Source organism: Armigeres subalbatus, chromosome 1, assembly GCF_024139115.2.
Source record: "Armigeres subalbatus isolate Guangzhou_Male chromosome 1, GZ_Asu_2, whole genome shotgun sequence".
Taxonomy (NCBI): Eukaryota; Metazoa; Arthropoda; class Insecta; order Diptera; family Culicidae; genus Armigeres; species Armigeres subalbatus.
In genome coordinates, this window is record NC_085139.1 from 233,627,373 (window position 1) to 233,654,714 (window position 27,342).

Here is a 27,342-nt window from a genome sequence, read left to right on the forward strand (position 1 = left end):
AACGAAAGAAAGGTAAAAAGGAATGATCTTACCTTCTTTGTCCCTTCAACGTATTTTTTCCAGGTGTGCGTAAAATTTTGATCCGCACTGTGTTCACACACTTTTGGACGACACTGTAGTACTTCTTCGATGACGATCGGACACTTTCCGGATTTTCGAATTTTTTAAGGATTCAAAACTTTTCAGCACTTTCTTCCTATTTCAATTTCTCCTCCTTCAGGCGCAGCGCGACCTACACCATCGACATTTGAATGAAAAAAGGCCGAGCAGCCGATCGATGGCTGTTTGTTTTGTTCGACAAAGCACTTGGCGAATGCACTTTTTCACTTTTTACAGCCGTTTTTCGGGCGATTTTTGCGAAACCTTCACTGTTCACTCTCACTTTTGCACTTGATAAGCTGATCGAAGTACGTTTCGACCGCCGCGACCGCGAAATATTGGTAAAATTACCCTTGTTTACTTCGAGAGCGCGCACTGTACCACCGCACGGGACGGTGTGTCGGAACGTGGTGTTAGAAGTAGTGTGCAAGCATTTTTGGATAACATTAATTTTGTTCGTTACCATTGGGCGATTCCTTTTCTAATTTTTTCTCCCTATGTATTTTTGCAGATTATTATTCTAAATCAGAGCCTACCACAGACAGATTAAGGCTTCCGGTTAATACCAAGAAGATCATGACGGAAGCGACGAACAGCGGTGGTAAACAAAGTGCTTATTTCGGTGCCACCGGCAAAACGCGGCTCGAATTTGCAGATATTGAATTTTCCGACGATGAAGATGAGATTGATTGGATAAATCGTCAGCAGAAGCCGAACCATCGGGGTCGGGTCAGCAATGTAGGAGTTGGCGCAGGAGGTGGCAGTGGTGTCGGCGGCGGTGGTACTGCCGATCGGCACCCACCTCCGTTAGCGAAAATTAGACCTTCCCTCGCACCAGTTCCTTCGCTGTTCCCCATCCGGACAAAAATGACCAATGGCAATGCAGATACATACAGCCGTACATCGGATCCATTTAAGAAGCCGTTCGTATTCAAATCTCAACAGGCTGTGCAACCACAACATCAGCAGCAGCCGCAACAGGCTCCACCGCAATCCAAACGTAATTCGATTATTGCGCAGAGCTACAACATGACGGAAGTGAACAAATACCGGGCACTGCTGAAGCGATTGCTTCCAAATCTCTACTCGCCGGAGGAACCGTCGGCATCTAGTGCATCGCGAAAGAACTCGTTACTTCTGTCGTCGGAAGACATTAATTTGTCGTCGTCAACGGCAATCAATCGCAGTCACGGCGAAGGTCACTCGAAAGCTGCCGGCCCGTCTACTAGCGCAGCGATACGCTCGATACCGGTGATCGATTTGTCGCTGGAGGAAAGTGACACCGAGGGGCGAAAGAAACGCACAAGTCTGTTCACTACCGTCGATTTGACGCAGTACAACTTGACTACTGAGGACGAATCGTGAGTATTTTATGTAGTTTTCAAATTCTTTAAAGTATTTCTTGGCGTATGGCATACCCTGCTCCTCTAGCCCTGTTATTTCTAAACAATAACAGTGAAAAAAAGTGAAAAAAAATATTATATTCAAAAAAGTAACATTAATTTAGGTTGAGTGAAGTTCTACTTATTTACCGTTAAGTAAAAACGTTGTAGCATTTGCTATAATTTGCGATAGGCTAAATATATATAGGGAGGTATAGGCTACAACATCTTTAGTTATAAAATATGTGGTAATAAGTAGATTATAAGTTTTATTTTGGTTTTATTGTATAAAAAACGATCGCTATTTAAGTTAAGGTGATTATGAAAAAAATATGAATCCTAGTAGTCTGAATGAAGAAACTTTCAAACTCTAAAATGAGTTTAAAGACAACATCATTCGCTGTAGTAGAGAATGTCAAATCTGTTTTTATTTATTTTCTAAAAACTTTTCTATATTTAGTAATATTATGTGGATGCCTTACCGAGTATATTTATTTAGAAGTTAAATATAGGATACTTCACAATGCAAGACAGTTCGGTAATTTATTCCAGCGCAATCCCTATTGTTCAATGTTTCTCTTATTTGCAGTGAAACGGCCCAAGTGGTGGATCCGGTTAACACTTTGCAAGAAAAGCTACAAACTAACAGCAAGTTTCGCGATGATATCGTGGACACCGTTCAGCGCAAATATGGTAGCACTTCCAGTCACCGCAAGGACCTCATCGCGCAAGAACGGGAAAAGTAAGTACCATTTATACGATCATCGTATGTCATCCCGTAAGATTAAAACCCTCTGAATGCCTAGTGTGTGCTCTCCTGTGACTCAAACTGTGGCGACATTTTCGCTGGTAAAACTTCTACTCAGTTTCTTCAACTGGTTCTACAGCCGAAGAAAAAGCAAGTCTATTCCCGCGGTGCAAGAACAAAAGTACCATAGTGTATGTTATGTCCAGCCAGAAATCGTGGCATCCCGATCATCTGCACGTTTGATTGAATACGGAGCGGGAAGTAGCACCACTAGTGCCGCGAAACAACCACTTGTTCGACCAATAGAAGAACTATCGCTTGAACGACGAAAACCCTCTTCCATTGATTTCAGCTTGAAGGAACTGAAGAAAAGCACCCAGGACTATGAAACCCCCTTCCAGCGGAAACTGGGCGATTACATGATCAAGTTCGAAAATATCGTGCTGGACGAGGATGAATCCGAAGAGGAAGAAGAAGCGTATCCGGAGCTCACTGATGAGCACCAGGGTGCGATCAAGCGAGCTCTATACGGAGGATCACGTTCCGAGGTAAGGCCTTTTTTTAATTTATTAAGTACCGTGCTGTGGCCATATCCCTAAGGCAATGCATTCATGCATTCATAGATTTACGTTCTAAAAGTGAAGAGCAATTGTGTGGTCCTAATTCCAATCATCCGAAAGGACATTGTTTCTAATTCCGTTCATTTGCGTTCCTAATTCCAATCACCAGAAAAACATTTTATTTCGTAACAAAATTATTATTGTTTCATTATTAATGCAATTAAAATGCTTCGAATGTCATTTTCTCCAAAATTTAAAATACTGTGATACCGATATGTTGGAGTTTTCCACCTTATCGTTAACGTAATTTTTACTAGAGCCTGGATACTACTCACGTCTCTAATTTTGACCTGAAACTGTCTCAACAATGTGTTTGTATGGAATTATTTCAACCGCCGTCTCATCCAAATGAAATATTTACTCATGGTGCTGTAAACTCCGGATTGCCTATAATTTCACGGATTTCGATAATCGTGTCTGCATCGACATGAGGGAAATTACAATGCCAAACCATTTAAAAGAAATGGATGCAACAGGATGCAACTACATTTAAACACCATGTGGTACTCCATAAGGGCATGAAAACTCAACAATCTTCTAGCCAAAGCAGCATCATCCACCCCGTGCGTTCACCCTCTGTCGGGAGATTTTCAACGCATGACTGCAACACCTATCGAGCAACATCAAGCGCGTTGCTTTTTCACTATCTTCTAGTGGCTCTCAGTGGACCTCAGTGGAGAGTTCCGTCTGAGTCTAATATACCAAGAACTGGCAGACCAAAACTCATACAGTCAAATCTCCATAAGTCGATATTGAGGGACCGTCGACTCATGGAAATGTCGAGATGTTGAATAGAAAATGCTTGGAAATCTGTTTGAAGGGACCATCACAGTAACCCAGAAAATAATGTTTATTATGGGATAATTTGCTTCTAAGGGTCATTATCGAGTCATAGAACATCAACTCATGGAGGTTTTACTGTACGCACAACATTTCCGCTAAGAGCCCGTTGGACAAGAGATACGCTGCGCTGTGAAACTGCTTCACAATCCGTCATCCATTTGGCATAACGAGACAGGGAAAATTTGGCATAACAACCGTTTGGCATAAACACCAAAATAATCCCTAGTATTTTAGGGCTATTTGGCATAATGATCATGTGGTATAAACATTAAAAGAATTACAATATCTCTAGGCAAATACGTGCTTTACAAGAATCATCTGTTTTATTGCCTTATTCTGGGCACATGCGTATTTTTAAGAAGTAATTTACTCTTTTGCCCAATTCCGAGTAAATTCGTGATTTAACCCTCTCCCGCCCATGGTGTCTGTGGTGCACCATCAAATTTTGCACCTTCTAACCTTCATCGAATTGTTTGAACAACAAAAAGGAATATTGGACACATCTTTATGGTTCCATTAGACTGGAAATATAATCAATTTTGAGTACAAATAGTGAAACTATTGAAAACAATCAATTAACTATTGATTTACAATCAAAAACTTTTTTTTTCGTTTTCCACTAATTTTGGCTATGCCAAATAACTTTTGTTCTAGCATTTTTCTCAAAGATGATTCCTTCCCATTGAAATCTTTGAAAAAAGTCGTGGGCGGGACAGGGTTAAATTAAGAAATAGGGGCACCGCCAAACGTTTTTCAATATTGGGCACTTCTCAGAACAACACTTCCAGAAGTCCCGTCACCGTCTTATCTAATACAAAAGAAAGCCGTTTGAAAATCCTTTACCTACCTGCTACTGCCGCTAACCGCAAGTCGAGCACATCTGTATATGGGCCTCCATATACAGATGTGCTCGACTTGAGGTTAGCGGCAGTGCATGGAATATGAGATCCTCATGTGGCAATCTTTGATCAAAATTTGGTATTGAACAAACATGCCAAATATTTTGATGTTTCGCCTCACATTAAAAGGTATAAATCAACAATATTGAAATAATTTGAATACATTCGGATTATGTGGAGGTGGTATATATTAGCCATATTTCAAATAACGATCATGATTTGTTAGATATATAATGTAACTGTGGTGCAAAATCAATTTCTGTATGCGGTAGCTGTCGCTACCGAGTCTCTCGAATACTCCGAGTGCTTGCAAGTCCTCCTCGAGCATTGTCCATGTTTCATGTCCGTAGAGGACAACCGGTCTTATAGGCGTCTTGTACATGACACATTTGGTGCGGTAGCGAATCTTTTTGCGACCGCAGTTTCTTCTGGAGCCCGTAGTAGGCCCGACTTCCACAGATGATTCGCCTTCGTATTTCACGACTAACGTTGTCAGCCGTTAGCAAGGATCCGAGGTAGACGAATTCCTCGACCACCTCGAAGGTATCCCCGTCTATCGTAACACTGCTTCCCAGGCGGGCCTTGTCGCGCTCGGTTCCGCCCACAAGCATGTACTTTGTCTTTGACGCATTCACCACCAGTCCAACTTTTGTTGCTTCACGTTTCAGGCGGGTGTACAGTTCTGCCACCTTTGCAAATGTTCGGCCGACAATGTCCATGTCATCCGCGAAGCAAATAAATTGACTGGATCTGTTGAAAATCGTACCCCGGCTGTTACACCCGGCTCTCCGCATGACACCTTCTAGCGCAATGTTGAACAACAGGCACGAAAGTCCATCACCTTGTCTTAGTCCCCGGCGCGATTCGAAAGAACTGGAGTGTTCGCCCGAAATCTTCACACAGTTTTGCACACCATCCACCGTTGCTTTGATCAGTCTGGTAAGTTTCCCAGGGAAGCTGTTCTCGTCCATAATTTTCCATAGCTCTACGCGGTCTATACTGTCGTATGCCGCCTTGAAATCAACGAACAAATGGTGCGTTGGGACCTGGTATTCACGGCATTTTTGAATGATTTGCCGTACAGTAAAGATCTGGCCCGTTGTCGAGCGGCCGTCAACGAAGCCGGCTTGATAACTTCCCACGAACTCGTTCACTAATGGTGACAGACGACGGAAGATGATCTGGGATATCACTATGTAGGCGGCATTAAGGATGGTGATCGCTCGAAAGTTCTCACACTCCAGTTTGTCGCCTTTCTTGTAGATGGGGCATATAACCCCTTCCCTCCACTCCTCCGGTAGCTGTTCGGTTTCCCAGATTCTGACTATCAGTTTGTGCAGGCAAGTGGCCAGCTTTTCCGGGGCCATCTTGATGAGCTCAGCTCCGTTACCATCCTTACCAGCTGCTTTATTGGTCTTTAGCTGTTGAATGGCATCCTTAACTTCCCTCAAGGTGGGGGCTGGTTGGCTTCCATCGTCCGCTGAACTGACGTAGTCATCTCCTCCGCTGCCTTGACTTTCACTGCCTGTACTCTCAGCGCCACTCAGATGTTCCTCGTAGTGCTGCTTCCACCTTTCGATCACCACACGTTCGTCCGTCAAAATGCTCCCATCCTTATCCCGGCACATTTCGGCTCGCGGCACGAAGCCTTTGCGGGATGCGTTGAGCTTCTGATAGAACTTGCGTGTTTCTTGAGAACGGCACAGCTGTTCCATCTCCTCGCACTCCGCTTATTCCAGGCGGCGTTTCTTCTCCTGAAAAAGGCGGGTCTGCTGTCTCCGCTTCCGTCTATAACGTTCCACGTTCTGCCGGGTACCTTGCTGCAGCGCGACCGCCCGCGCTGCGTCCTTCTCCTCCAGAATCTGTCTGCACTCTTCGACTTCGACCCATATACCCGACGTTGTTCTCCGCTGCGTCGATAATGGCTGCTTTGACTGTATTCCAGCAGTCCTCAAGAGGGGCCCCATCGAGGGGCCTCACCCTCTTCCGGCAACGCTGCCTCGAGATGCTGCGCGTATGCAGTGGCGACATCAGGTTGCTTCAGTCGCTCTAGGTCGTACCACGGCGGTCGTCGGTACCGAACATTGTTGATGACGGATAGTTTTGGGCGCAGTTTAACCATCACCAGATAGCTGTCAGATGTTAGCGCCACGATATGCCCTGACGTCGATGACGTCGCCACTAATAGTGGTGTACCAGTAATAGTGGAAACTCGATTATTGCTGGATTTATTGAATTTTGGTTTTTACAAATTACTTCATAGCATAGCGCTTGCTTATTCCTATAATAGTGAATCACATAAGAAACCAATGGGATTCTCTATTATATGAACAGAAGTTAGCTAGTACCACTATTACTCGTCCATGTAACAGTTAATGAAGGAAGCAATTTTGAAAAGAAAACAAAGAAAGACGCTCAAAACCAATTATTAAGAAAACAGCTGTTATTGGTCGACGGTACAGCAGCAGTGCCTTTCTTTGCTTTGTTCTCTCCGAGGCAGCCAAGTTGGTTGCGACGAGACGGACGCAATGAGAAAACAAAACTGTGCAATAAAAATCCTATTCGACTAAATGCTGATGTCATATTAGAAATTTGGAGACAGTACTCGTCGATAGCAAATCCTTCCGCACGCGATGGCATATGAGCAAGTCAAACCACCTTCCTTTTGCCAGTGGAGATATATCAGCTTCCGCACTGATATTCTTCCCTCCCCCTTCATACGGGAGCTTGGCAGAAGGAAGGTCGTGCGATATGTGCCATCACAAATATTGCCCTCCGCTCGCTTTCAAATCGACTTCTATAAAAACATTCTTCATGCCTGCCGTATCCTAACGGAACTATCAATTCTATACTTTCGCCTCTAATGCTATCATGAACATGTACGTCCAAGTTTGGAAGATGATATTAGCATTTCCATATCAATATTTTAAAGTTTCGACAATATTTTCCCGAAAAGTAGAGATGAACAGCTTTCTGTCAATATATTTACATCACCGAAAATACATTCCTATCAATTGTTATGAATTAAACAATTTGAACCTGTCACTAATACCACTATTACCGGTACAGCGACCCTTAAGCTATTTTTTTTTATTATTTAACATCTGGTTGCTTCGTGCGCCAGTCATCCACTTCGTCCTTCCACTGATATTTTAATGGTTTGAAAATAGAGACTGGTTGCGTAATACGTGTTATGTTAGGATATAAAGAAATTAGACACAAATCTACCACTACTATTCCTACGTGAGAAGAATGGCCGTCCACAAACAATATTACAGGGAGCTTGATTCCTTTTTGAAGTAGAGATGGGTGGAAAACTTTCTTCATGTATTCACCGAAGATAGGAGATGTCATCCACCCACGCTCACTCTGCCCAAGTCCCCATTCTGAGGGAAATCCTTGCGTGATTTCCTTTCTGATTCGAGCCCTGGAAGAATGGCCAGTGGATTCACCACCAGTCTGGATGCGCTAAAAAAACACATCACGGTAACGTTTTGCTTGCTGCAGGCTTGCTCCACTTCGTAGACGTTTTTGCTTCCTCTCTGTGCAATGACTTCCTTAGTTTTCGGATGGAGGTAAAAGGAGGATTCCGAGCAGAGTCCACTATCAAAATATTATCAAAATGATAACAAATTGAGTTTTTGATATCATAACTATGTATAACATATTTTGATATAGAATTGCAGAGTACTTTAGCAAATATCATATTTTGATATTATTTTGATAACTGAGAATAATAAATAGAGTCCGTATTCTATAAACCGCATGAAAACATATTTGAGGCAATATCGCATAATATGTGTTCGATCAAACGAGTAACTAAATAAGATATCAGTATTTTGATATCACGAATCAAAACAATATCAAATTGAGATATTTTTTTTGTTTATGCTCTATATAGTCATTTGCATAATGAAAACTTATTATGTAAACCGTAGAAAATATACCCAATATCAAAATAAGTTTATTTTTGTATTCCGTGATATCAAAAATTGTTATCATTTTGTTTATTTAGATACAACATTTAGTTCTCAACTTTTAATGTGATTACCAGAGCTTCAAATATTCAATTATTTTTTATGAAGTCCATCGGCCTTCTTTATCACTTCACTTCTATTCGATTCATATTCATATTCGACTATGCACCGTCAATTTTTAGAATGAATATGGGTCAGTGAGTATTTATTTGAATATCACAAATTATTAAATAATCGTAAAACTGAACACATGTTTGATGATTTAAATAAATACACGCATAGATCTAATCCCGACGTTCAATTGAGGGGCATTTTTAGCGCCAAATGTCAATGTAATCAAGGCTAATTTTGTTTTTTTCGCGCGCAGTTACCATACTCAGTTGTAATCAATTGAATGACTTTATGAAGAAGTAAACTGAGTAAGTCATTCTATGTTTTGAATAATCAAAACACGAATGTCAAAAGTCGGAGTGAATGTGCTTCATGAAAGTGAATATTTCATGCTCTGGTGATTACTATTAACTCGACCACAGGGTCACCAAAATTTGATATTGCAAATGAAAGTATCAAAAGCATATCTCCGTTAAACACACGGGATGAGTCAATTAGGATATCACTCATTCCATGGCGGTCCAGCCACTGATAGACTTCCTTAAACCAATTCCGAATATCTTTTTCGTTTACACGAGCACTAACAGATGATACTTCCTCTGGTGTTCGGAGAGACAATGTAGGATGTCGTCGCATAAATGAGTTGAACCATTTCCGGCCTAGAACCAGAATAATAGAATTGGCAAACAATAATAATAACATCGCTAGAATATTTATCAGTGGAATATTTTTTTAAATGGAGTTTTCCTGGGATTAGCAGACAAAAACTCTTGGACTTTGAGGAGCAGGAAACGGCGCTGTACGGGGAAACCACGCTGGAAATCAACCAATTTTATCTTCTTCTTCCTTAGAGAGAACACTGGGTGGTCCATGTTTGGTTGTTTTTTGCCATTTGCTGCTCAATCGGTATCGAATAGTAGAGATTTCGTATTTATCAAAGTTGGATTTTACAGAAAAGCCCTTTACGATTTCGTCGAGAGGTCTAGACACTTTCTGATTGCTTCTTCACTGTGCGCATGCCAGGAGGGACTTTATGACGACAATGTTTCGGATTTTTTTTGCTAGGATAAAGAGGCAATAAACAAAAACATACACAAAATATGATTAAAAGTATACGTACCTCGTTATCCTGAACCATTTTGCCTTCATAATTTGAAATAATTTGAGAAAAACTGCTGTTAACAAAATGATAATAATGTCACGCGGATGGCGAAAATTAGGAATTGTCAAAAAGCAGAGCGCGTTTAGGGGTGGCCAAAACAGGTGCATGCTGCGATATTTTACATAATTTTTAAATGCAGAAAACAACAATTTGTGCTAATTTAAATTGATCAAACAAGTGTTTAACTTAAAATTCCTCCATTAAATTGCACACTGACCTTGGTGGAGTAGCATAAGCATGAAAAATATTATATCTACTCTCGTAACAAAATATGACTTCCTAGTACAAAAATTATAGTAATGCCCTGGTAGCTAGTACTACTCGGCAAAAAACTTCATTGTTCAATAAAATTTGCATTATCTTTATTAACTTTTTTTCACCAAAATGAAGATTTATGTTCATATTTTTAATGGTTTTCCGAAAAGTTAAAAAAATGCCAATTTTACTAGATGTATTAAATTATGTGCTTTGTGTGGCCAATACCGGAACATGGCCAGTTCTGGAACATCTACCCTACTTTCCGGTGATTGTTCGAGCGGAATGTTGATTAATTTCAATGTTATGCGGTGTGCTTATTTTTAAATGGCATGGTCCCTTATTTGTTACACGACTTTGTTCTGAAACAATTACTGGAAATATTTGAAGTTTTTGCCGGTAAACTTGAACTCTAAGCGAGTGTTGCAAATTACCCCACATGTGGTTTTTTTTTTCGGGCAGAATCGCATCGCTTCCCTTATTCGCCTAAAAATGAATTCGCCCGGTAAGGCGTCAACAAAACTCAATCGATGTATACTTTTATGTGTTCATTCTATTGTTTTAAGCGATGAAAGTCAATTCAATGTATTCTACAAAAAAGAACATGTACAAATCCTGCAAGAATGCAAATTATAAACGATTCTCTAAGCTATGGGTCTAGTGGGTGTGGGATTCTTTGCGGTGTTTTCACCGGAATGGTGCTTGATATTTGAGAATTTGACACTGAACATGGAACAATTATGCGTGCACCAGCAGTATAATAGGTATATGGTCATAATTTTTACTGTTCGAGGCATATATGTAATTTTGTTTTTTTTTAGTATAACTGATTTAAGTCACAAACACCCTCAAAATTATTCGCTTATTTTTCAATTAAATTTTGAATATCACTCCTCAAATAATAAAATATTGAAATTTGGAGGGACACAAAAAAAAAAGTTTGTCCGGCCTATCATTTTTCAAGTTTTTCTAACGCTTATTATTTTATTGAACAGGTTATCATCAACAAGTTCAACATCAGCATTACTCGCAACGATCTGGCCACGCTGATCGGAGACAACTGGCTGAACGACGAAGTTATAAACTTCTATATGAACCTGTTGATTGAACGCAGCGAGCAGCGCACTGACGATCGTCTTCCCCGTGTGTACGCTATGAACACGTTCTTCATCCCGAAGCTGCTATCGGCCGGCCATGGGAGCCTGAAACGGTGGACCCGCAAGGTGGACATCTTTACGTATGACATCATTCCAGTGCCGGTTCACGTGGGCCGAGTGCATTGGTGCATGGCCATTATAGATTTGCGAAACCAGGCGATTCGGTACTACGACTCGATGGGTACGCCCAACAATGCGGTCCTTAATGCACTGGAGCAGTATCTCCGAGACGAATCACTGGACAAGCGGAAACAACCCTTCGATACCAGTGGCTTTGTGAAGGAAAATATGCGCGAATGCCCACGGCAAATGAATGGCAGTGACTGTGGGGTGTTTAGTTGTATGTTCGCGGAACACGAAGCACGGAACCGGGAGATAGGGTTCTCCCAGGCTCAAATGCCCTACTTCCGTCAAAAAATGGTGTACGAAATTTCGCAAGGGCGATTGATCACCTAAAAGATAGCAAAAGTGAGTGGCAGTGGTGGACCGCTCCGGTTTGTTTGTAGAATAAACAGCAACACAGAAAATTGCCGGTAATATGAATCAAATCGATATGATTGTAGATCGTAAGCTTAATTTATAATAGTTTTCCAAAAAAGAACATAAAATCAGTTTTGTTTTAGAAAAACATTCACGAAATACTGTTCCAATTTACTGCAGCGGATCCTCGTTTGTGTCGCACTTTTCTTCACATTTTACTAATGGAGAAAATCTTTATAAAATGTTCCGAACTGAAATATTTGAAATATTCAATATAATTGTGATTTTGTTTCGCCCGAGGGCCACAAGAATGGCGATCAGTTATAACCACGCAGGTGGGCCAATCGAAATAACAGGAAAACATCAAACAAGTGCTAGGATGGATTTGGAACGTTTAGTACGAGAGAGCAAAATTGTGCGTGACGAAATAAATGTATATTTGAAATTAATTTCAACGAAATTAAACTCAAACCCGTTGTTTTTCAGTTATCCGAAATTCAAATTTAAACTAGGTACTGCCGAAGGTCGTATTAATACCACCTAATCTACGGTCAAAGCAGCAATTCGCAATCTGTTGATGGACGGAAACACCACATTTCACTATCTTCATCCCTCACCTAAACAGTTTCTAATCGAATGCGGCAGCAGCAACCGTTTTGTAAATATCACGCCAACAACGTGCCGCACCTGAACGTCCGTTACCATGGCAACGAAAACGGGGGAACTGTTGTTTTAAACAAATCTTTGATAGGATCGTAGCAAGCGTCGTCTTGAAATCATCCTTTCGAATTTTCGCCAGACGCGTGTTGGGGTGCACTTTTGGATTTCATTCCTGCAGCAGAGGGACGTCGAAATTGAAAATCACAGCTCGAAAATCCATATACCTTCGTGCCATGATCAAAGAACTGTACCAAACGGTGGAACCGCAGTCCCGACGGCCGAGCATGTCCTTGTCATCCTCGTCATCGCTAATATCGTCGGTAGCCGGCCGAGACACTCCGCGCGCACGCCAACACAAGGCGGTGGTCATATCGGCTGAAAAATGGAACCAGCTGTTGGCGACAGCCAGCGGGACGTCACCGGTTCGACCGCAAACGGCCGTGGTAGATGAGGAAGGCAAAACATTGGCCCAGCGAGAAGCTGAGTACAAGCAGTATCTGAAGAAGGAGTCGCAAGCTATGACTAAAAAGTGGGATAACACGGTGCAGAACATTCGCGAGAAGAAGGAAGCCGAGCAGTTGCAGAAACAGCGCGAGAGAAAAGAGGAAGGTTAGTAGTGATTAAAATTGAATTAAGTAAAACGGTGTTGGGTCAGACACTTGCTATGTACGACAATTGGGGTAAGAGATATCTAATGATAGGGTTAGGCGGGGCAAGATGGGTCACGGGGTAAGATGGGTCAGGGCCATTTTTGAGCATCGTGTACATTTTAATGTGGAGATTATAACTTTGTAGGAGGAATAATTTGGTGCTACTTTATTATCACTCGATTTGATGATAAAATTTTATTTTGGTAGAGTATAACACCCTGTCCATGGATAAGGGGCTTGACGTTGATATTTCAAGTGTCTTAAAAAGATTTTTATTTTATTTTTATTTTTGTTGTTTAATAGAGTGCTTTTTTTCAAACAAAGGTTAAGTTCAACACTAAATTAAATAAATTAGGATATTTTTCCATTTTTTATATCTCTTTCACAAGAATATCGTTATTTTAATGGTAATGGTTTGAAAATAAGCTCCGTAGAGAAACTTTTATCACATCTTACTTAAATAAGGTCAACAGTTATACCAAACACTTGAGGTACCATGCCTCCAAGTTAACTAATGGTTAGTGTCGCACGATCTAACAACAACTGCCTATTGGTAAATTTGGAGGTGCCGGCAGGGCTCAGTAGGGTCTAACTAACATAACTCTAATACTAACAAGACCCTGAAACAAACGCTTATCCAAATAGCATACATCTATTTATACTTGTAGTAGTAGCTAACAATAATTCATTTTGTACCCGTATAGCTGAAGTAGAATTTTAGTAGTGAAAAGTAGAATTTGTAGATTTACTAATTTGGCATTGGAGATAGTGAATGTATCTATTATATCTTCTCGATAATCTTTTTATTTTAGTCTCTCTAGCTGCATGCATCAACGCAAAAAAAACTGTTTCTCTCTTCCTTCTATTAGGTTAGTTAGAAAAATTAGCGGATATATAGGGGACATGACTTAGTGTTTCTCGTATTAAGACAAATTCGCTGACCTTTACCTTATAATAAAATAAATGACTGAAATTTAAAGATATCAAATAAATAATAAAAAACGAAAATAAATACATGACCATCGGTGGACAGAAAGATAAGAGACAGAGTTCGGTTTAGAATAGTTAATTGAGACCATTGCACTCACAAGATAGAGAATAACTAGTACCACTATTATTGCTACAAGACTAATAACTTGACCACTTACGGAAATGAGGATAGACCATATGATGCGTTGAATATTGTATACCCTGAATCTGAATAACTGAATTTTAGACCTCATTATTTTAATAAATAATAAAGGTTTGAATATTAGAAAAGGGAATAGAACTTGACCAAAAAAGCAATTACGGAACAACTGGACAGAAATTTTGTATAATGATCACTATTAGACTACTGAAACTTTAACATATGACATTACTGTGACTGATAGGATACAATTAATTCGACGACGTATTGACAAACATCCGATACTCAACCGTGTTAAAATAAGGGAAGCTCTTCAATGTGTCCATTTATTACAATAGTACTTAAATTAATCTATTTTGAAACTACCCTACCAGAATGATATCATTACATCTTTATTCGAAATTGTTACTTGGAAATGGCAACAGTACCACCCGTTGTCAACATAGACTACTATTAGGTATTGAATGTCGGCTCCAAGTAACTAATAATTAAATTTACATGTTAACTACTTATTCAGAAAACATCTATGTACATGTTGAGCTTCCATTATTTGTTCGGTTTATAATTGACAGACTGTAGATAGAAAGAATAATGTATCGGTATGATCACAATACAAACCCAGGCCGCAGTGACCTAGTGAGCAACATAGCTTGAGTCGTCTGCTAGTATTGTGTATCACATGGAGAGCCCAGCCGAGATACCAGTCTATTAAGACTACAGCTGGTCAACTCTCGAAAAAAAAAAAAAAAATTTTGGTAGAGTATAACAAGGTAAAAAAAATTTTCAGCATTGTTTCTTATGTGAAACACACTTTCTATAAAACGTGTAATCTCGTCGAGCAATGTGAAATTTAAATTTTTTTAGTGACATAATGAACGTATTATAAGTAATGTAGGTGATGATATACTAACTGCGTTGAAATAAATAAATTTTATCGAAAATTAGTCATTCTAACGTGAACTTACAAATGGGGCAAGATGGGTCAGCACATACTGAAGGGCATAGTTCGTATTCAAAACATATTTTCCATTGCTGGTTTAATCATTTTAAGGTTACTTTTGACATAATGATGTTAATTTGTTTATTGAAAATGTCTATTTTTTGTTTTCAAGAAAGCTACTCTTAGACGGCTTGTTTTCATAAGAATCTTCAGACATTTTTAAATGTAGAGCCATTTCTTCATCCAAGGCTTAAACATTATTTTTTATTCAAAATAATCATTGGCAATAAAGCTATCTATCTGTGTGTAATTCAATATTGGGAATAAAAACAATATGAATTGCAGTATTTAAAGGTGACCCATTTTGCCCCGCTGTTTGACCCATCTTACCCCGCCATATTTTGATTGACAGAAAAATAGATTTCTACTTTAATGACTCGAAATGGAACAAAAAGTGGAGTTTTTGTTATTTCATACCCCTGGCTTACAGATTATGAGCTATTTTTATAGATCCATGTTGAAAAGTTGAAATAAAATGTTTCTGTTTTGAGATATTCAGGGTTCGCCTTAGGCGACCCATCTTGCCCCATCATACCCTATATCTGCCACTTTCTTTGCTTCTCACAAAATAATACCAAATTGTTTAAAAAAATAACAATAGGAAAAAACTGTTGAAAAAATCTCGTTTTATAATCATTAGATTTTGACAAAACGTCAATGAGAATGAGAATATTTGTAGAACATATGTTATGAAATATAAACTTAGATTAATGTAAAATAGAATATAAATTTATGATAATATTCGTGCCGAATAATGGTTAAATTTTTATTTTGCCGAATATTCGTTTCACCGAATAGTAAATCGCGATATTCGGCCGAATAATGCCGAATTTGTTGAATCAATAAGGTACAGTGGGCAAGTGGGTAAAGGAAATCGTATAGTTCATGTTCATCAATGTGGGTTAGGTGAAAAAATAATTTTAATAGAGGTTTTTTTTATAAGAACACATTTTCTGTTTATATATTTCATGAAAACGATAATTATATTGAAAAAAAATTTTAGTCAAACCTGGAATCATCAGTGCTTCAAACAATCCACTTAGGATTTCAGTAGACGAGTCTACATTGAAAAATGGCTAAGCTAATGCCGTTTTCGTGTCGTTTGAGGTGTAGCTACAGTGTTTAGTGATGCATTTTGCTCATCGTACACGTATATCTATTAAAGTTCTAAATATAATATCTTTTGAGCCAGTTCAACAGTGTCTTAATGGACGACCAAGGATGTTAACGAACATTCAGTAGTTCAATCAAAGGTAATTGCCTATTTCCGGGGATTAAACCACCCGACTTGGACGTTAATTTACAATGTTATGAAAACTCATATGTGAATATGTACGTTATGTGGAAGATATTGATTTGGAAAATGTATTGGAGGTAACCACTTTCCCTTCGATGGGACTCGAACCCATGACCCTACAGTACGCTAGACTGGTGCTTTAACCAACTAAGCTATGAAGGACCTCCGTCGGCCTTCGCAACCTAGCGGCTACTGAACGAGCTCGAGATTCCCAAATTGGACGCATAGTCAAATCACTCGCAATCCATTTCTCAAGCCAATACTTCCACATGTGTATTGTACACGTCCACATTAGAGGAGCGTGAGTATTTAGAATGTCTGGCGGCTATACACATTCTTCATCAGCAACGGTACTGATCAAGTGAGGTTGTGTAAGCTATGCCAGTCGGTCGTCAAGCTCAGACCCGACCGCATTGCGTAGGCAAGAGCACGCAACTCAAGTTCAGTTCAATCAAAGGTAATTGCCTATTTCCGGGGATTAAACCACCCATGTGGACGTGTACAATACACATGTGGAAGTATTGGCTTGAGAAATGGATTGCGAGTGATTTGACTATGCGTCCAATTTGGGAATCTCGAGCTCGTTCAGTAGCCGCTAGGTTGCGAAGGCCGACGGAGGTCCTTCGTAGCTTAGTTGGTTAAAGCACCAGTCTAGCGTACTGTAGGGTCATGGGTTCGAGTCCCATCGAAGGGAAAGTGGTTACCTCCAATACATTTTCCAAATCAATATCTTCCACATAACGTACATATTCACATATGAGTTTTCATAACATTGTAAATTAACGTCCAAGTCGGGTGGTTTAATCCCCGGAAATAGGCAATTACCTTTGATTGAACTGAACTTGAGTTGCGTGCTCTTGCCTACGCAATGCGGTCGGGTCTGAGCTTGACGACCGACTGGCATAGCTTACACAACCTCACTTGATCAGTACCGTTGCTGATGAAGAATGTGTATAGCCGCCAGACATTCTAAATACTCACGCTCCTCTAATGTGGACGTGTACAATACACATGTGGAAGTATTGGCTTGAGAAATGGATTGCGAGTGATTTGACTATGCGTCCAATTTGGGAATCTCGAGCTCGTTCTGTAGCCGCTAGGTTGCGAAGGCCGACGGAGGTCCTTCGTAGCTTAGTTGGTTAAAGCACCAGTCTAGCGTACTGTAGGGTCATGGGTTCGAGTCCCATCGAAGGGAAAGTGGTTACCTCCAATACATTTTCCAAATCAATATCTTCCACATAACGTACATATTCACATATGAGTTTTCAGAACATTCAGTAATTTGCGTTCGATTTTTTAGTAGATTGTCAATAACAAATTCCAGAAGCTGAATTTCAAAATATGTTGTATGGTGGACTTCTAGTGCAAAGGTTTTTCTACAACTCTGCCTAATGGTTCGTTGTTTGAATTCCACTAGTAACGGAGTTATAGCTATAGTTCCAGTAATTTAGACTAAATGATAACAAAATTCCAATCATTTAGTTTAAGTTACTGCAACTAGCGCTCTAACTCCGTTATTAGTTGAATCCTCTCTGACTATTTATGAACGTAATTCCCGCTGATTCAGTTGCAACAGCGTCTTCCTGGACGACATGTTCATGCTGGTAAACTGCTTCAAACGGAATTATGCCACGGTATCATCAAAGGCCTGGTGCAGAGGTTTCTACTCTATTCAGAGTCCCGCCAGTAAACCTTCATACAAAATTACTGCATCTGTTTGGGTACGAACTGGGCTGGGCAGTGAATCCTTCCGGGTGAAGTATGCCGGGATGATGGCCAGAACCCTCGGTTGAAGGAACGCCGGGACACGACCGTTAGCTCGACCAAAATTTATGGCTTAATTGAAGCCTTGAAAAAGGTTGTTTTCTAGCTGCCTCTAGTGGATTGAAAGGCGGTTGTTTATCACATAGGCTATATTTTTCTTCTTCGATGTGGACTGTACAAAATTATGAAACTGAATGAACAAAAATCAAATTCATTTTTTTTTTCAAATGTATGTTTATTTATTTGGTTTGATTTTAAACTAATGTACATTGTAAGTGTTTGGGCACACGGCCCTTCACCCTTGTTTGTTTTTTTAAATTAATTTTGAAAAGGAAGTAATTTGAAATATTTCTAATATGACATGGAAGCCTATTGCAGGCATTAGTTCATTTTGAAAAATTGATAACCTAACTATACACACTATATACACTAATATTTACAGTAGAAATTTAATAACCTAGATTGGAACTAGCGCCCTAATTGGAGCCTGATCCGAATGCAAGCAACGGACCCTAAAATTTTCTTTACACTCACCAAAGCGTTAATGTAAGGTTTTTATCCCGGCCAGACGGTGGACCTCGGATGTTCTTGTCCTGGGAGGGGTGTTGAGGATCATCCTCAGGACTTAGTTTTGGATCCGTTGAAGTTTGAGGTGGTGGGTTTTAGTGCAGCTCTCCCAGACCGGCATGCCGTATTCGATCACAGGGAGGATGATTTGCTTGTAGACAGCAAGCTTATTTTTCAAGGACAATGACGACCGATGGTTGATCAAAGGGTACAGTAGTTTCAACAAAACGTTACACTTCGTCACCATCTTGTCAACCTGTTGCCTGAAAATAAGCTTGCTGTCGAGGGTCAAGCCAAGGTAGTCGGAATCATTGGCCCATTCCACAGTCGTGGCATTGAGGATGATTTTACAGTCCCCAGGCGGATCATATTTGGGAGATTTAGAGTGGGGGAAAATGATGACCTGGGTATTCGCCGCGTTGATACAGATCTTCCAGCTGGTGAGGTACTCTGTCAGGGCATCCAGGCCTCGTTGGAGTTTTGCCATTAGCGCTCTGATTACTCTACCGTTGTAGACGATGGAGGTGTCATCTGCGAACAGAGACAGAATGCCGCTTTCTTGAGGTTCTGGCATGTCGGAGGTGAACAGATTGGAAAGCAGGGGCCCGAGGATACTGCCCTGGGGGACGCCTGCGACGATGTTTTGCGCATTGGAACTCGCTTCGCTGATTGAGACCCGGAATGTTCTTGCCGACAGGTAATTGTTGATGATTTTCACCAGGTAGCTGGGAAGATTGTAGCGTTGTAGTTTGTACACCAGGCCATCATGCCATCAAATGCCTTCTTGACATCGAGTAAGGCCATGGCGGATGTTTTTGAGATAAACTTGTTCCGTCTGAGGACGTTGGTAACTCGAGTCAGTTGGTGTACAGTTGACCGACCGCGTCGGAAACCAAACTGTTCCTCAAACAAGATGTTAAGATTTTCGGCAGACTCTAGTAACCGATAATGAATAGCTTTTTCAAATAGCTTGGATAACCCTGAGAGAAGGCTGATGGGTCGATAACTTTTGGGGGAGGAAGGATCCTTCCCAGGCATCCGGATGGGGATGACTTTCGCTGACTCCAGGTCGATGGGAAGTAGCTGAGCCGGAGACACTGATTAAAGATCAGCGAGAGGTGCTCAAAGAACGGGGCACTCATGTGTTTGAGCTCGAGATTCAGGATGCTGTCGAAGCCTGGGGCCTTCATGTTCTTCGAAGATTTGATGTAGGCCGTCAGTTCGCCAGCTGAGATCTCCAACTCTTCCGAGAAGTCGTTGGGAATCAAATGGATGTTGTTAGCATGCTCGTTGACGGCTGCTTCGTGTGGACTGACGATGTTCTGCCCAAGATTGTATGAGCTGACGAAGTGACGACCTATTTCAGCGACCTTCTCTGCAGGAGTTATCAAGCGATCCTTAGAGCCATTATTGTCTAGTGTGGGATCAAAGGTCGAATGGGCCGAGGCTTAGATTTTAGTATTTTGGTCATTTCCAGAACGGCTTAGCATAATCTGGGAGAGTGCGGATCTTATTCAAAAAGGCGTTATTTTTGAGATCCACCATTCTGACCTTGATAATTTTTGTGATTTGATTGCAGCGTGCCTTAATCTCAGGCAGTCCAGTACGCTGGAACTGCCTGCGAGTGACATTCCGCAATCGAATCAAATCTTTGGTGAGTGTATCGATGTTTAAGGAGTTGCTTACCTGCCGAGCCGTCGGGACATGCTGCTCTCTGGCCACCGAGATTGCCTTTTCGATGGCGCACAGCTGGCGGTCGATACTTTCCGGCGTTTCCGGACGCACCTCGTAATCGATGGTGTTGTCGACGCATTGCTGGAACCGCTGCCAGTTCACGCGATGGTAATTTCGCCGTAACTGCTGGTGCCGATTGACCGAGGAGCCCACTTCCGCCACCACCGGATAGTGATCCGAGCTGAGCTCCTGGTAGACGACCGGCTGCGAGACGTGGTCGTTCATGTTTGTTATGTAGAGGTCGAGGGTTGCGTGGAAACCGGACCGACTCAGCCTAGTGGGGGAATCCGGGCTCAAGATCGTGTAGTGGCCTTCCTCCATGTCGTTGCTCCAGATGGTGCCGTTTCGAATGCCGCGAATGTTGCCCCAGGCTTGATGTTTGGCATTTAGGTCGCCGGCAATGATATACTGGCCTTGCCTCCGCGTAAGCTAGACGATGTCCCTCCGAAGGGCAGCCGATGGAAACTTGGGAGCAGACTCCGGTTTTAGGTGCGTTTCAGTGATTAACGCCACGTCTATTTCCTTCTCCTCAAGGTAATCCTTCAGGTCAATTGTTTTGCTCTTTTGCGAGCAAGCGTTCCAGTTGACCAAGCCCACCCTAGCATCCATTTTCAATGATGAACATGCCAAGAGTGAAGACCTGGTCGAATAGGGTTTCGCAACCACGCAGCCGAGTGGCGAGCCGGGAGAAGATGGGCATCAGTTGCTCCGGGGTGTAGAGCGGAGCAGATTCTTCCGGCGGGCCAGTTTGATTCTCCAGCTGCCTACGGAATCCAGGAGGAGGAAGCGGGGGCCATTCGCTGGAGGATGGAGCTGGTGGTGCTGGGGCTTGAATCGATGCTGTTGCTGTAGCCAGTCGCTTGTGCGGCCGCAACGGTGGATGTACTGGTACCGCTCGTCGGGGAGCCGTGATAGCAGGAAGGTTCATCTCGTCGATCACTGAAACACGGTTCCTCTTCGGATGGGCTTTGTTGGATGCTTTCCTTCGGATTTCCAGGAACTCCGCGCGTTTCTGACAGCCTTTCGTAGTGGCCCGATGCTTTTCGCCACCTCCATCTTGTCGCACTCATCCGTCGGGTGCAGTTCGCCACACTTGTTGCATCGTGCGACCATATGGCAATTTCGGGTGCCATGCCCGAAGTTGTAACATTTGATGCACTGTGTTACGTCACGATGCACGGGCCGGTGTCGCTCCCAGCCGATGACGGTGTAATTTATCACTCCGACCAGCTTCAAATCCTTGAAGGTGGTGAATGTTCCAGATGGACCAGGTGAAGCTGGTCTCGGTATTTTCTCGCCCTGTCTTGGCGAGCGATTTTGTGGACGGCGACAGGTTTGAGGCCACTACCTTCTAGCTCGGCGATAAGCTCTTCCTCCTTCATATCAAGGAGCCCTCGCAGCAAAGCCTTGAGCGGCTTCGTACCGGTGAGTTCATGAATGTAAAACTCATACTTGTAGACCTGTAGGAACTCCACGATAGATTTGTGATGATCTGGATTGGCATGCATCACCTTGACTCCCTCACTGCAAAGCCGGAACGTGCACTTGAGGCCCTTTGCAATGAACTGGCGGATTTTCGGCCGCAAATCCGGTGGATCGCCCTTAACGAAAACAGGCGGTCACTTCTACACCCGCTCAGTTTGCCCCTGCGGCAGCTGCGATTGCTGCTTTTATCTCTTTTTCGGCGTATTGCCGGCGTCATCAAGCGGCAACGGCGAGAACACGTTGCTCTGCAAAAGCTGCTTGGAGGGGTTACCCGCGCCTCCAAGAGCAGTGCGCTTAGGCACTTTTCTTGAATGACACTAATGGCCCGTTTACATATACGCTAGTTCTAGCGGACAATCCACTGTCCGACAATACTAGCGCGAAATTAGCATAATGTAAACACTATTAGCAGATGACAATTCCTGTTTACATTGTGCTAATATCGCGCTAGTTTTGTCGGATAGTGTGTAGCAGTCAGGAAAATTGTGAATAAATTTGTAAATAGCTTTGGTGTATAAGGTAGATTGTAAGAATTTGCATCTTTCAATCGCCAATAAAATGTACATAATTGTCCCTCGACGTAGGCAAACGGGCACTAACCAATTCAAGACAAAATTTTCAAAACGACTTATCTGCTTTTGTAAACAAAGATTCAAACGACGATTTGACGAATCTGATAGCTCTCCCACGCAAACCAACACCATCAATAGGTAGATGAAGGTTTCCGCTACCTGTTGATGGTGTTGGTTTGCGTCGGAGAGCTATCAGATTCGCCAATTCGTCGTTTGAATCTTTGTTTACAAAAGCAGATAAGTCTTTTTGAAAATTTTGTCTTGAATTAGCCATCCTCTCCTAGGTCGAGGCCATTTGTTTTTCGGATAAGATGGGAGAGGGAAAGCAGCACAACTTTCGTGTCGGATTGTCCATCGTACCAATAAGGTCACGATCATACACGAAGGGAGTCGGGAAATGACGTATTTCCGGTTGAGTCCGAGCCCACCTTCCTTGATCTGAAGATTCACGGGCTCGATCATTTCGTCCGTGATCATCCAATAAGTTGGAAGTGTCCGCGTTGGTTTAGTAATGTTTCGTTGTGCATAATAGGCCAAGATTAAGTGTGCGTTGCAAGATTGTGTGCGGTAGTAGGAAACAATTATAAAGAGAAAGATTGGCGTGTATTTTCCCACCCGCAGCAATCACATCGTACCCCAGCGCGACATTTCTCCCCGACGGACGAAATATTCCTGGCGATCGTCACCTGCTAGAAGCGGACCGATCCGTCGCCATATCGGTCCGAGGGAAGGCCAGGGGACTTCCACGTGGACGAGATCCACCAGCCGGTCCGTAAAACCGCCGGCTAGCAACCGCCATCGCGATCACGTCTCGTCAGCTTCATTAAGAAGCGTCATCGCCGGCGTCAACAAGCCGGGAGCGTCGACCCCACCAGCAGGTCATCGACTGGGTCAGTAAGCCCAAACAAACCGGTGAGTCATCAAACCCTTTTATTGATTGGAGTGCGGCGTCCGAGGAGGGCGCCGCGGAGGAAACGTTTTTTGTGCCAGTCTTAGACTGAAGAGCCATCTAATGTGCTAATAGAAGCTGAAACAATTTTCGCGAGTCGCAATCCACCGACGACCGCTTGGGTCCGCCATCACGGACCCGTGAAACATGCGTGCGTGAGCCGTTTTCGCCACCACCAAAAATAACATCAAGTAGCAGGAGCGCAGACTAGTCAGCAGCTGCGCTGCGTTTAAGAGTGACGTCACATTAAGACACAGCATAGAGCACGAGCACAAACGAAAGAGAGAGCTAGGGAAGAGAAACCGCACACAAGATAGACTAACGCAAAATGAACTCCCCCAAGAAATTATGACGTTTGAGCGGGTCGCATAATGAACGCAAAATGAACTTTTGTTCGAGAAAACGACCCGCTCAAATGTCAAAATCCGTAGGGTGAGTGAATTCGATGAACTCCTGCATAAGTCTATAGGAGACAGAAATTATGAATGAACACAAACACTAAAACGAACAGAACACAAACCCCGAACAAACATGTGCCCCTGTTAGTATTAAGACAATAAATGTTTCAGTTGTTAGTAAATAAAATGTTTCAATGTGTCTCCCTAGCCAATTAGTTAATTGATTGTGTTTAACGTCACAACGCGATATTGTTTGTTAGTGTCGAGTCCCGTCCTCTTTGCGAGTTTGACTGTGGTGTGTTATGTTGCTTCCAACTCATTGATGGTTGTTGGTGAGAGGAGATAGTCCGCCGATGATGAGAGCGGTACTCAAGCTTAGAGTGTATTAGGTTCTTGTGGGCTCTCACCGATTCTTTGAGTGTGTGATGTGACTGTAAAGTATGGATGGAAGATAGGGTGGACCCAATTTGGCACGTTCCGTTGTTGCTGGCTGGACCGATCCATAAATCCGTATCGGGAAAATTTAAATGGACTCGCCTTGAGAGAGTCTCATCCGGGCAAAATAAATTGGGCCGTGGTCTCCTTAATGGAGTGGCGCTTAAGCCACGCGCTTTTATGAACGGATCGCTCCGTGCCGGCTACAAGTGCATTGTCCGCTAGAACTAGCTCATATGTAAACGGGCCATAACTCTTCTTAAATAGCTGGCAGGTAGACAACGATGACTGTGTTGCGCGTGTTGATTTTGAGAAAGAACTCTAACTTATCATTGTCGTTGGCTAGACTCATGGCTTCTTGGGTGCATATTCTGACATGTTTACAACAGCGTGATGAGGAAACCAAGCACAAAAGATGTGGTTGTAAGAGGAAAAAAAAGATATTTTAGTTACTAGATAAAGATTGTCGCTGTCGTCGCTGTCCGGAACATCTTTTGCTGGCGAGGATAGGGGAGGAAACCAAGCACAAAAGATATGGTTGTGGGGGGAAATAAAAGATATTTTAGTTACTAGATAAAGATTGTCGCTGTCCGGAACATCTTTTGCTAGCGAGGATAGGGGAGCTAAATGTCAAAGAAGGAAAATCCATACGATTTGACAGCTTGGTACCCAACATGTTCCGGACAGCAGAACAAAGGGAACCGAAGCGACAATCTTTATCTAGTAACTAAAATATCTTTTTTATTTTCCCATCGTGGTTAAATTTTTTTGTTGACAGATTGATAGTTATTTGAAGCGAAATGTTTTTGGCGCCAATTTTCTCGCGAACAAAGTTTAACTATCGAACTGTCAAATCTAACCATGCTATGGAACAGGGTTATTATAATAACCATCGAGCTGTCCAGTTTTAACTAAAAGTTAAATGAATCGTTGGAATGGTTCACAGCCTAAATGATAACAAAATTTCAATCATTTAGTATAAGTTACTGTTACTAGCGATATGCTGCCCATGATCGCATATTTGTATCATTTGCATTTTGGTTGATTTTGTAAATCGTTTGTCAATCCTCCCCACAAACTCAATCATTTCCAATTTACCACAGATAAGCTGCCGTGAATCGCATATTTGTCCCATACGAATAGGAAACCCAGCAAAGATGGGACTGATATGCGATTCACGACAGTAAGCAAGATGGTAAAGCCTATTTTACTGTTGTGGGATTAGATGTAATGAATTGAGCTTCCAGAACGATTCACAGGCTTTTTACAAAATGAACAAAAATGCGAGTGTTACAAATATGCGATCATTGGCAGTACAGGTCTGTTATTAGTGAAATTCAAAGATCGAACTGTTAGACAGAGATGTGAAAAAACCTTCGCACTAGAAGTCCACCATACAACCCTTTTTGAATTAAGCCTATGAATATGATCGATAGCATCCTTGGTTTTGATCAGTATGGACAGCCCTTAACATTGGGTATACTTTTTTTGAGATATAAATCGTGAATTGAAGATTTTTTTACACAATTTACACAACAGCGCTATTAATTTGAATCTCTTGATTTAACTTCCAGATGAGAAACACTATCGCGAGCTAAAAGCGGCAGACGAGATCAAGCGAAAAGAACTGATACAGAAGGCAGAAGAGATGATCCAGAAAGAAAAGGAAGGTCCTCGCGTGCTGGAGAGTGCGGCTAAATTTTGTGAAGTTTTGAAAGCACGTGAGTTCCAACGACAGTTTCGTGTTGAACAGGAAACACAACATGAAGCCCGCCGCCAACAGTTAGACTGTCAGGATATTGCTCAAGCTAACCGATGGATGAAATCGCAGGCAGAACGCCACATTGATGACCGCAAACGATTCGATTATTACAAGAAGGAACTGAAGGAGAAAATTGAATACGACCGTGCGGAGATGAAACAAATACGAGACGTGATGCTACAGCAAGAGCAGAAGCAACATCAAGCGCTGCAGGAAGAGATTCGGCGGGATATGGAGCACGAGAAGAAAATGCTGGAGTGGAAGAAAGAGACGAGAAGACGACATGCACTGGAGGCTATGAAAATGGCACAAGAGCGCGAACAGCGTTTAAAACGGGAGGCAAATATCGAGGAAACTGTGAATCAAATCTACAACGATGGTCAAAGGGCTATTGCAGAGAAACGAAAGGAGATTCATGTCAATAAGCATAAGTTTCGCGACAATTCGCATCTGCTTCAGAATTCTATTGAACGAGAGAAACGAATGTTAGCAGAGGAAAAATGCAACCGGGAGAAAGCAATAAATGAGAAAAATTCTAAGGCTGATGAAATAGAGCGCGAGGCGGTGGAAAAAAGGAAGCAGGTTAAAGCAGCACGTATCAAGGCGCACTTGGAAGAAATGCAGTGGCAAAAGAAGAAAGAGCAGGAGAAAGCAATTCTGGAACGGAAAGAAATGGCCGAACGTTTGAAGAATGTTGACGTGACGTTCGGCTTCGATCGGCGTAAGGTCACAGATAAAACATTCAAGACCCATGCCCAGCGCAAATTGCTACTTGATCAAGCCGATGAAATCGAGGCGCGCGAAAAGAAGGAAGCTGACACATATGCGGAACTTGAGTACATGCGAAATAGTGCCGAGAAGGAGAACAACCATTTCTTGAAATATGCAGATGAGCTAATATCGGATGCTAAAGCGAAGAACAGACCAGTTCTACCATTGCTGAAAACGGTAGAGAATTATAAACATGAGCACTATTTCGACTTCAAGGAAAAGAACTTTGTACCTAGGCATTTGGTTTCGCGTGTTCCAATAAATAACAAAGCTGCAGAGCAACAACAGATGCAATGCATGTCTGATCCGGCCATAATCGAAATGACACCGGCAATGCCCCCAATCCACATTCGCTATGATCCCGAACAGCTTAAAACCATGAATCCGTACAAAAATGGTCGTCAAACGTAGTTTGTCACTAGGGGTGCGATAGGAA

General features: G+C 42.1%; 2 protein-coding genes across 2 annotated transcripts in view; both read left to right on the forward strand.

The window, feature by feature from the left end:
* The window catches only part of LOC134205882 (sentrin-specific protease-like), a 42,888-nt gene extending 30,690 nt beyond the window's left edge, over positions 1-12,198 (forward strand). The window contains exons 3-6 of the mRNA XM_062681548.1: positions 611-1,460; positions 2,071-2,223; positions 2,582-2,777; positions 11,092-12,198. Of these exons, the coding sequence (XP_062537532.1) occupies positions 611-1,460; positions 2,071-2,223; positions 2,582-2,777; positions 11,092-11,709 (1,817 nt within the window). The 3' untranslated portion in view covers positions 11,710-12,198. The remainder of the gene's footprint in view (positions 1-610; positions 1,461-2,070; positions 2,224-2,581; positions 2,778-11,091) is intronic.
* Positions 12,199-12,300: 102 nt separating this feature from the next.
* LOC134205886 (trichohyalin-like) lies at positions 12,301-27,340 on the forward strand. The gene is made up of 2 exons (XM_062681552.1): positions 12,301-13,002; positions 25,948-27,340. Exons 1-2 carry the CDS (start codon positions 12,627-12,629, stop codon positions 27,315-27,317), a joined length of 1,746 nt encoding a protein of 581 aa, XP_062537536.1. The 5' UTR covers positions 12,301-12,626; the 3' UTR covers positions 27,318-27,340.
* The last annotated feature ends 2 nt before the right edge of the window (positions 27,341-27,342 follow it).